Source organism: Mus pahari, chromosome 13 (genome assembly GCF_900095145.1).
Source record: "Mus pahari chromosome 13, PAHARI_EIJ_v1.1, whole genome shotgun sequence".
Taxonomy (NCBI): Eukaryota; Metazoa; Chordata; class Mammalia; order Rodentia; family Muridae; genus Mus; species Mus pahari.
In genome coordinates, this window is record NC_034602.1 from 90,108,052 (window position 1) to 90,119,500 (window position 11,449).

The window sequence follows — 11,449 nt, forward strand, 5'->3', positions numbered from 1 at the left end:
ATTACTTTAAAAAAAAAAAAAAAAAAAAAAAAAAAAAAAAAAAAAAAAAAAAAAAAAAAAAAAGGATTGTGCTGGTCTAATCAATCAGTGGTTGTAGATTCTCCTCCAATAACCATGGTTTCACTAGCACTGATCAGTCAGGTAGGTTTTCAGAACCAGGCATGGAATCTCTTTTATTGTGCAGATCTTAAATACGAGTAGAGGCTACTTGGTTACTGCCAAGTTCTGTGTGCCGTACTAGTTATTGACCTAGTTCATAGGTATTATCTGTGTGCCGTACTAGTTATTGACCTAGTTCATAGGTATTATAGCAGGGTAGGACAGTTGTCTGTCTGTCTTCTTGGATAAAGGCTTAAATGGTGCCTTTTGATGCCTGGTTCTCAGGGAGGAACCATTCCAGTTAGTTCTAGCTACAGGGACTCTGGGCCCCTCTTTCTGAAGTACATGGTGTCTTTAGCAATAGGGACTTCCCTTCCACCTCTGGGGGTACCTAGGGCAAAAGTGATGAAGTATGTAGTTTGGGGGCCTCTTAGGCCAACACCTCAGAAGAGGGCTCCTCCTGTCAGATCTTGGGGTTTCCTTCAGTGGTCTAAGTGTTCCATTGCTGCGAAGAGATGCCATGACCATGACATCTCTTATAAGAGAGAGGATTGGATTGGGGTTTGCTTGCCGTTTCAGAGGTTGGATCCATTGTCATCATGGTGGGAAGCATGGTGGCATGCAGGCAGACACGGTGGTACTGGAGCGAGTAAGTAAGAACACTACAGGTGGATCTGCAGGCAGCAAGAAGAGGAGAGAGAGCCACTGGGCCTGGCTTGGGCCCTTGAAACCTAAAAGCCCAGTGATGTACTTCCACTAACAAGAAGACCACACTGCCTGAGGCTTTCAAGTAGTGAAATGCTTGGTGACCAAGCATTCAAATCTACAAGCCTGTGGCAGGCGGGCCGTTCTTTTGCAAAGGCTTTTGAAGGGATCACAGCAAGTCTAGATGAGAAAAGTTCATTAAAACTATATATACATATTTATATCCTGAATTGCACACATTATGCTTCTTTTCTTTTTTTGGTGAGCAGTTGATCATATGATTTCCTGTGGCTTTTTTCTTTAGCCACCTACACTGTTATTTAACCTCCCTCCCTCCGCCCACCCATGTTTACCTCCTTCTCTCTTAAATCGGAAATACTTACCTCCAACTTATAGAGAGAGCTGAAAGGGATGTGGCCGTGAAGCTGGGTCAAATCACAGAAGCTATAGGAAGGGTATCCAGGCAACCAGAAGCACTTGGCAAGGCAGAGGTTTTCTTCCCTTGGCATGCTGGGAATGGTACAGCCAAGTACCTCAGAGCCTTCGTTGTGGAAAGCAAGCTCAAATTCCCACCTAAGAAGGGGTACTTGCCTTAGTCTGAGAACCTTGGGAGGCAGTTCTAGGGGGAGGGTAGCAGATGACTGCCTCTCCTGCTCCTGTCATTGTGATTGATGGGGTAGGTTAAACCCAAACTAAGATAGATACCATACAACTGAGGCAGATACCATATAAATATCAAACTAAGATAAATACCATATAAATAAAAAAAAAACTGAGGTAGATACCATATAAACAACATCACTCCTTGTTTCCACACTCCCCAGAAAACCCCTTGCTAAAAGTGAAGAAATTCCAAGCCCACGGTAGTGGAAACTCTTCAAACTATCCAAGAAGTGTGTCTTGGCCCAGCGTCTCCCGTGTGCGCAGGGATTCCTGGAGCCCTCTGGCAGATCAAAGTGTAGCAAAACTGACAGGTGAGGTTTGGGAGTCACTCATGTCAGATTTGTGCCATCGACCACAGATGCAATACACGAAGAAAAATGAAAGATGGAAAGGAAAAAGGCAGCAGCAGGGGTGGAGGGGGGGGGGAGAAAAGTCTGCAAACACAAGGTGCGGTGGTGTGATACATTCTAGGTAAAATATAAAATCATTACTAGAACTTCTTTCAACACATGTTAAGTTAATCTCTTTTTACAGGTCAAATGAAAACTGAAGAAAAGTGGATACCTATGTGTATTAGCCAGAGTTCTTTAGAGACACAGCATTGATTGAATGAACCTATCCATTATCTATTTATCTATTTATTATCTATCTATCATATCTATCTATTCTATTCTATCTATCATATCTATCTATCATCAATCTATATATCTAATCTACTTAAATGAAATTTACTAGAGTTGGCTTACAGGTTGCATTCCGAATATTCCAACAATGACTGTCTCCTGATGGAAAGTCCAGCCATAAAAAAGTCGTTCTGACCACGAAGCTGGAAGTCTCATCTGGTCTCCAGTATACCCAGGAACTCCAAACAAGTGGGTTCTGATACAGTGAAGAAAAGGAACTTGCCTTGGAGGGCAAGGGCATGCAAGCACGCAAGCAAACAGCTCACTTTTCCAATGTTCTTTATGGGGGGCTGCTACCAGAGTGTGTGACCCAGATTTCAGGTGGGTCTTCCTACCGCAAATGATGCAGTGGAGAAAAATCCCTCACAAGATTTAAGTTAATTCCAGGTATAGTCAAGTTAACAACCAAGAATAGCCATTGTACCATGTAAGTCAAAGCATAAAACACAAAGCATAAACGCCAAATAATTTCCCATCAGGCTATAGATCTCCATCCATTTGTTTCTTCATTCACTTCTTCAGCAAGCACTGCTGACTGTTCTGAGGGTAGGGGCTGGCTCTGTGGCAAGCCTATGTGGTTCCATCGATCACTCGGCGAGTGTCAATAACTATAATGAAGGCAGAAATAAATCCCCATCTCTGCTGAACTACAGGGAGTGGCGAGCTTCAGGAAGGGTGGGAGCACGGTGACAGCTCAGTTCTCTCCCTCCTCCCTGGGTGGAGGAGCACTACTTCTTCAGTTACTGACTGACTTCTCTGGTTTTCTCTTGCCTCTCTCAGCTGGCTTTCCTCCTCTCCCACCTCAAAGGGAGAAGAAGAAAGAAAAGGAAGAAAACTTAGAGGGAGGGAGAGGGAGGGAGGGAGAAGTGCTGAGCTGCCTCCCTGTCCCCGTGAATCTGACACGGAACAGCTAAAAGAGAGGCCAACCTCCTTGCTATTCCTTTTACTGATGGGGACATAGGCTTACCTACTTACTAGAGGCCAGGAGATAATTGGCACCAGTGGGGTTAGAACACTGGCTCCTCAACTTCCTGGAAGAAAGTTGAAAGGAACCCTGGTTCTCCTTTCTACTGGGTAGGATCAACAGCCAGAGCCAGCCCGTTCCAGCCTCTGTGGTCCCCACCCCCCTTACTCCCCACCCCCGAGGTCATTTTATCTTTGTATCCAGAAGTACTTTTTCTCTGGCCCTTCAAAACAACGTAGATCAATTGACCTAATTACTCACAGTCTTCGTTCCTTATGGAAAAACCACACCACGTCCATCTCATATGTTCGATTAGTCTTAAATGATATTTATTTATATGTGTGGAGATCAGAGGACAGCTTTCTGGAGGCAGTTCTCTATGTCCATCCTGTATATAGGACCTGGGGATTGAATTCCGGTCATCAGGCTTGGCTGCAAGCGTCTCTTCCTGAGTCTGCTGTTTTTCATTGTATCCTCCTATGACATTTGGTTTTGCTGGTTAGTTATGAGGCTTTAAGAACAACATATTACTTATTTTTAGTAATGACCCGATAAATTGTTGATTTATTACAATAAAGGTTCTCCTCTGTCTTGTTTGTGTGAATTACGGGTGTGTGTCTTTGGCCTTTAAGGACCAGCTCGCAAATACGTGTGAAAAAAAAAAAAAAAAACCCTAAGCACCTGCTAACAGGATTAGACTAGAATTAACGCAGATCACGTATCCATCCTGTTCCACCTTTAGCGTCCCAAGGTCCTTGTCTTTCAGAGAGGTAGCTCGCAGCGGCGCCCTAGGGCATCAAAGGCTGTCTGTGGACCCTGTGGTAGAAACTCTCTGTTAGACTCAAAAACCCAAGTTTCCCCAGTACAGAACCGGGGTACGAGATTGAAACTGTTGGCCAACTCATCCGCAGGCACCAGGGAGGTTAAGCACTGGCGGAGCCAACGGGTCTGTCCTGCCCAGCAAGTTTCTGCTTGGGGACGCCTGCGACGCTCCGCCACGCCGCGGCTTGTCAAGCTGGGCCGAGTCCCTTGGAGGAGTCAGTTGAACTCCGCCTGACGTCCCTGCGCCGAGGAGGACTTCCCGGCGGCGCCCGGGCTCGCCCCCGCGTCCCTCGGCTCCAGGCTCGTCCCAAGTCCTCGGCCCGGCTCTCACCTTTCCGTGCCCCCACCTGCTCAGGGAGCCGGGGCAGGGCCCGAGCGTTGACGTCATCACCCGGGGCGGGGCCTCGGGCACCGCAGTGCAGCGCGGAGGGGCGAGCGGGGCGGGGCCTGCGGCGCGTGACCGCGCTGCGGGAGCTCGGCGGCGGGAAGGTGGGGCGGGCCGGGTGGCGCGGTCGCGAGGCGCGAGGGAGGGCCCGGCTGCTCCTCCGCCCCCTGGGGCCAGTGCGTCGCACCGCGCACCTGGCAACGGCGGCCGCGTCCCCGCCCGCGCCGGCCCGCACCCCCTGCCGGCGGCCTCGAGCGCTCGCTCGTTGATGCCGTTCTGGGGGTGACCCGGCGCGGCTCCGCGGTGGCGGGGCGCTAGACGACGCCAGCCCAGCGACGCGGGAGCGGGACATGCTGGAGCTGCGGCACCGCGGGGGCTGCCCCGGCCCCGGGGGAGCGGGGGCGCCGCCACCCCGCGAGGGAGAGGCGGCCGGCGGTGACCACGAAACCGAGAGCACCAGCGACAAAGTGAGTGAGTGCGGCGGGGCCGGGCCGCGCCCCTGGAGCGGGCGTGTCATGGGGAGTCCTGTTCGACCTCCGTCCCGGGGCGTGCGCGGCCCGGCCGCCGCTCCGGAACCGGACTGCACTCTAGCTTCTTTCCCGGATCTCCTGGTTCTAGGGTCAGGATGGAACCCGTCTCCGCAGGCGCTCTGGCTGTCTGGTGGCTGCCACCTCTCTCGCCTTTCCTGCGTAGGGCGACAAAGTTGGGAGTAAACTTAAGACGAGCACCTTGGGTCCTAGCCTGTCATTGGAGCCTGGCGCAGACCGGCTTCTGGAGCGCCTCCAAGCTGCGCTTTCGTTTCTCTGTTCTTTTTTTCTCCGGGCTGGTAGAGGGTTGAGGCTGTCATATATGGGGAACGTGTAAGTGCACTGCAAACTAGGCAGTTGTCCCCTCGGTGGATTTCATTTAACCGAACAGGCTAATTCCAGACTTTTAGCACCCCACCCCACCCTCGCTTTAAAATAGAAGAACTTTGCTTCTTATTTTAAAATATGCAGATATGTACGGTTACTATTATAGTTGAAGCCAGGAAGAGTCAAACGTTTAGGTGTGTTTTCTGATAAATCAGTGCCAGTAAGAACTTAGGAGGAAAAAAAATAAAGTTTTATGGCCGCATGAGCTAGGGAGATTGTGAAATTGGGCCATACAAGTTTGCTTACAGAATTCCTCTTCGCTTGAGAGACTCAAAACTTTTGAATCATTCTTGGAATTTCTGTTTTGTGGAACGTAATGTGGTGGTATCTGCCGTCATCCCAGCACTTGGGGTAGGTGTGGAGCCAAGATCATTCTCAGCTTCGTAGTCAGTTCAAGGTTGGCCCAGGGCTCTAACAGACACAAAAGCCAGACAACCCAAATGGACTTGCGTGGCCCAAGGTCAAGTTCTCTGCCTTTTGGTAGTGGAACGAACTTCTCTGTTTTCTGTCTTTCGCTTTTTGCTGTTCTGACATGCTCTGGCTGTGTGACTGAGGGGGAAGTTCCTCCCAAAACTTACACTGATGAACTTGATGGAGCTTGAGTTACAAATCTGTGCTGCCGCAACAATATGGTTGGCAATAAATACGTGATTTCAGAACCACAGCTTCTTCCCTGTTCCTGATGGGTAGGGAGGTAAGATGAGAGTCTGGGAAACATGTGTGCTGCTGAGGAGTGACACAGAATAAACACACTTTCCAGCTGTGGAAGGTTGAAAAAATGGAAAGCCATGGCTGAGAGCAGCTCCGTGAAGAGTGCCTTGGAAACCAGACCCAAAATAGAATTAATTAGGTTGGGATTTTGTTTTAGCACTGGTATCCTTTAGAATCAAGGAAATACCAGCCTCCTCGTGTCGACTTCCTTAACTGGAGGAAGCTAACGAGCTTTTATTAAGAAAAGACATGTTCTGGAAGTGGGGATGGTGCACAAACCAGCTTCCGAGTGTAACGCCTTATTTTTAAGCACGGGGATGTATTTAACTTAGGAACAGCTTCTGTGGTGTCTTGACTCATTAGCCTGATCCCTCGGTGACCGGCTTGTTTGTTTGTTTGTAAATGCTGGGCTGCTGGGTGTCATTGAGTCTGTGATACACATGGTGACTGTGGCTTTTCCTGATGCCCTGTGTGCATCTGCGACTGATTTCGTAGAAGAGGGTGAGCATGTTCTAACTGTGCTGAAATCCCCCTGTGGTTCTGGAGTCCCTTCTCAAGGAGCCCTTGACTTTCCGAGCCTTCAGACGCCGAGCTGTATCCTCCCCGTGTCCTTTCTTATCAGGGTGTGTATTTGAACACACCTATATTTCCAGGTCAAGGGCTATTTTTAAGTCAGCTGCCGCCATTGGAGGCTGGTTAATATTTGGTCCATCGAAACTCTTAAGTGTTGTTATGTTAAAGAGCCAGTTTTTTTTTTTTTTTTTTAAAAAAACACCTTTAGAAATTAATGCAGGAAGTGAAGGATTACCTCAGGTCCTGCTTACTCTGAACTTCTATGCCTTGCCATTTTGTAGCCTTTATAATGGTCTGGTTGGTGGGACTTTTCTATTGTCCAGGACCCTGAGACTTCTGCCCAGACAAGGCTCTGTGTGCTCCAGAGAATTAGCATGTGAAAAAGTGCTTCTTACCTGCAAGGGATGCTCTAGGACTTGAAACGTCTGAGAAGTACTTGACCTACTTGAGGAGAACAAGGGCCCACTCGGGAGCCATGTGTGGGCTGCATTCAGTGAAGGCCATGAAGGCCTTGTTAACGTGGAGGCCCTGAATGAACGTGGAGACTATAGGGGAAGCTCTAAGGAGGACATGAGTGTTGAACTCGGAAATGAAGATGCCTGGGAGGTCAGTGAAGTGGACAGGAGTTAGGACTAGTTAGGGTTAGGGTGTTCTAGTCAGAAGGCACGCAGAAGTGCCTCCCCACTCAGCATTCTAGAGACAGAACACAGAAATTAGAAACCCCAGACCATAACCTGCCTGGTTGGGAGGCCAGGTTGAACCCTTGAGGCCCGTGGCGTTCCTCTTTACTCAGTGGACTCTGGGAAGCTGTGGTGGTGGCTTGGTTGTTGGTTTCCGATGAAGTCGCGTTTCCAGTGGAGTCCCGGCTGACCTGGAACCCACCTTCCTCCCCCTGACTTTGCCTCTCCAGTGCTGGTGTGACGTGTGTGTCACCGAGGTGAAGGTGTCATTGGAAAGTTCTGCAGCAGCATTAATCTATACATAGCTCAAGAGCAGTGGTCTGGAAAGTACTGGAAGGGGCAACCCTGGGAAGGGTATTGCGGAGCCCACCATGGGAATTGATGGGGCTACTAGTCAGTCTAGGGGAGATGGTGTCCAACACTGGAGAGAGCCATGATGGTGGATGCCCCACCAGGGTGCTGGTGTTTAGACTCATGAGAGAGTGTCTATGTTAGAAAAGAGCCGGGCATGTAAGGAGTAGCCAGGTTATGGAGGTTCCTGCGCTCTGAGAGAGGAAGGGTTGCTTAGAAGGTGCTATCAGAGGTACTTTAGGATAACAGCTGAGATGCACGAAGAATTTAGCCAAAGAGCTTAGTGGGAACCAGACTTTCTGTTTAGAAAGGCTGAGCAACACGGGTGATAGTTGGGAGGTGGGAGGTGGTTCAGACAGGGGGACCTCGCCCTCAAGGCCCAGGTAGCCATGCAGAGGAGGAGGTGCAGGGATATGAGAGCCAGAGGTGATAGATGACTCACCACAGGACTGATGCGCCTATGGACCCATTAGAGACTGAGGGAGCATGCTCAGAGCCCACACAGCTCAGGCCAGAGGGGTCCCCAGCTCTCAGGGCGAAGTGGGCAATGCGCCTGCTCCAAGAAACTATCTGCACCAAAGGGAAGATCGGCTTTCTCCAATATAGTGCCATTGGGTATCTCAGTCATACCCCAGGGCAGGTGGAGGGGTGGGGCTGGGGGGAGTTGGGAGGGTAGGGAGGTGGAGAAGACCAGAGGAAATTGGGGGAGGAGAACACATGATCAAAATATATTGTGTGCATTTATTTTTCATAAAAAGAGGATGAAGGAAGACCTTTTCTCTGTGGATGGGGCCATGGGGTTGTTCATGGAAAGAAGTCAGTGAGAGATGAGGTGCCCTCAGAAACATTGTGAGGACCGAGTACACAGATGGGAGGGGACTCTGTGAACTGAAGCCCTCTTACGTAAAACACCAACAGCCTGGACCTAAGTCCGTGGAGAGCACAGGGGAGTGATATATAGAAGGAAGGAAGGAAGGACGCATGCTTCTTGGGAAAAAACAAAACAAAACCAGAGCAGAAATAGAGGCTGCAGAAGCCTGGCAATCCAAGTGTTTGCCTTGGGCCCTCCCCTTTCTCACTCAGAGAGTGAACGCTGATGGATCTTAGAATCAAGTGTGTTTAAGCCAAATGCACTACACTGGTAGTCGTGTCACTTCTAAGGCTCGGGATGTTAAATGATCAGGGGGCAAACTATGCAGACTCTGCTGGCCACAGACTGTGCCAGATCCACACAGCTCTAAGTTAGCCGTAGGTCCAGGCTGTTGGTGTTTTACATAAGAGGGCTTCAGTTTGCAGAGTCCCCTCCCATCTGTGTACTTGGTCCTCACAATGTGTGTTCTGAGTTATAGCCTAGGGGAAGAGCAGCAGGTGTCTCACCTTGGGCAAGCAGGCATGGCAGAGAACTGAGCTGGGGAAGGCTTGGTTAGGGTGGGAAGCTCTCAAGGCTAACTGTGGGATCGTGGAGGCAGCCAGAAAGGATTTTGAGGAAGTTCAGCATCTTCCAGCTGAAGGAACTGCCTGCCCATCAGTGCTTCCTGTGGGGCAGCTGAGGTAACATTCCGAAGGCCCCTCTTTGTTCCTGAGCAAGTGCGTTCAGGAACAGTAAGCTCTGCCACTGAAGTCACTTCTGAAGTTACAGATGTGTGGACTGGAGGGTTGGCCTTTCGAAAGCCTTCTTTCCATATTTGGGGTTTCTAAAGAACAGCTTGGTGTGACTGCATGAAGTTTCACGTTTCAGATCTTTAGTTTAAGCAGTTCATCTTCTTCTCTTGAGAAATTTCCTGTGGAATATTATCAGCTGTCTATAACCAATTATCTCTCTCTTTCACTGGAGTAGACGTTCTGATGCCAGCAGTCAATAGTGCACGTCCTAAATGTACCAGGGAAAGGTGGGCATTTTATTTACTTAATTAAAAACTTTTTTTTAACACCCTAGAGGGCTTTTATTTTTTTGACAGCCATCACACTGTGGATTCACAGGGCATGGCCTCCAGCAGTGCAGACTTCTTCTCATTGGTTCTTGCCGCCTCTAGGAGGTGGAGAGAGTTGACTCTTCAGTTGAACATGGTGTCTCTTGGCTTCCTTTTTTTCTCCTGGTCATTCTCCTTGACTGCCTAGTGATGCTCTCAGCTCTAGAGCAAAAGCTTTCTATGGTCAGCTGTCATTGATGCCCTAGACAATGGCGGTGACAGTGCCAGCAGCAGACTGGGTAGTGTAGACTCTTCCTGTTTCATCATGGTGACATCTACGGGGCATCCTTGTTAAATATCACCCAGGCCCTCATTTTCACGGGGTCACCCTTCTTGTCTCTAGAGGATGCATCCCAGGTCTCTTCTCTCTCTGTGTTGGTCTCTTTGGTGACCTTCTGGAGGACAGTCACCCTGGCTAGAAGAGAGTAGATCAGTCCTTTGGAAAAGGATCTTGTAAAGAGATTATAATGATAATATTCAATAATAGAGGATATTTACTCTTTGTGTTTATCTATTGACATATATCCATTTTTGCAAAATAGAGATTTATATATTCATAAATGACTCAGCTAAAAACATGGGTCAGCTGTGTCTATTTCCCATAACTATTGTGTATTTGAAAATACTATTTAAGAATATTTTAATTCAGTGCAAGGAAACAGATCTTTCAGGACCTTCACACGTTTTCTGAGGCTTGATCTGGTTTTGTGTGTTGGGGAAATGATTATTTGGTGTCTCCCTAAGCAAGGCTCATCTCAGATGCTGCCCTACTAGGCTGACAGTACAGGGAGCAAGGGTTGCTTGTTGTAAAATCCCTGGTGCGAAAGTTGCTGGGAGTCTCCCCTTATGAGGCAGGGACCTTTAAGTGCAGTTTCCTCAATACACAGAAATGCTTTTGATGCCAGAACAGCTTTCCAGAGCCACCACTGTGCCCTGCATTCTCAGAGTAACCAGCTCAAAGACTTCTGCTTCTATACTGTCAGATTCTGGCCTCCTACAGACAGAGCTCTGCATGGTGTGTGCTGGGCTCCCAGAGGACCAGGGATTTGGGCCATTCTCGAGTGGTGTTGCCCTTAGTTGCCATTGGTAATATTTTTTTCACCATAGAGGGATCAAAGTTATTGTTCTAGTAATTGTTATATCTGCCTAAGGGTTTGTCAGAACAAGATTTTAAACTTTGTTTTAGACACACCATTGACACACACAGACTGGAAGAGTGCAATGCTCTGTGAGGATCTTACTTAAATGTTTGTGAACCTATGGTTGCTTCTTGGCTGTGGCCACTTTGTGACCCACCTGGCCTAGGGGGCACCAAACCCACTGACATTAGGATGAGGGCTCTCTGCCCTGCCATCCTCCTGTCCCAAGCAGGTCATTTGAGACACGCGGGGGTGCTGTGGGGGAGTAAACATTTATTAAGCTCATCCTGGACTTCACATTTTGCCTCAAGATGTAGAAATCCAGATGAGAAACAAGATTAGACCTCGGGCTTTTCCTGGTTGTGGTTTTTATTCTCTTCTACCTACTTACAGTCAGACGAAGCCTTTTAGCCACTGTATGGGATGGTGGACATGTAGAGTCCAGTGCGTGTGGGGTCTGGTTCGTGTGGGATCCAGTGCATGTGGGGTCAAGGTGTGAGTGGAGCATGTGGAGTCCATTGCATGTGCAGTCAGGTGCATGTGGAGTCCATTGCATGTGGAGTGAGGAGCATGTGTAGTCAGGTGCATGTGTAGTCAGGTGCATGTGTAGTCAGGTGCATGTGGAGTCAGGTGCATGTGCAGTCAGGTGCATGTGGAGTCCATTGCATGTGGAGTGAGGAGCATGTGTAGTCAGGTGCATGTGGAGTCAGGTGCAGGTGGAGTCAGGTGCATGTGGAGTCCATTGCTTGTGCAGTCAGGTGCATGTGCAGTCAGGTGCATGTGGAGTCAG

At 48.9% G+C, this 11,449-nt stretch overlaps 1 protein-coding gene across 1 annotated transcript in view; it reads left to right on the forward strand.

The window, feature by feature from the left end:
• Positions 1-4,530: 4,530 nt before the first annotated feature.
• Positions 4,531-11,449, forward strand: part of Cds1 (CDP-diacylglycerol synthase 1) — a 63,434-nt gene continuing 56,515 nt past the window's right edge. The window contains exon 1 of the mRNA XM_021211061.2: positions 4,531-4,788. Coding sequence (XP_021066720.1) covers positions 4,672-4,788 — 117 coding nt within the window. The 5' untranslated portion in view covers positions 4,531-4,671. The remainder of the gene's footprint in view (positions 4,789-11,449) is intronic.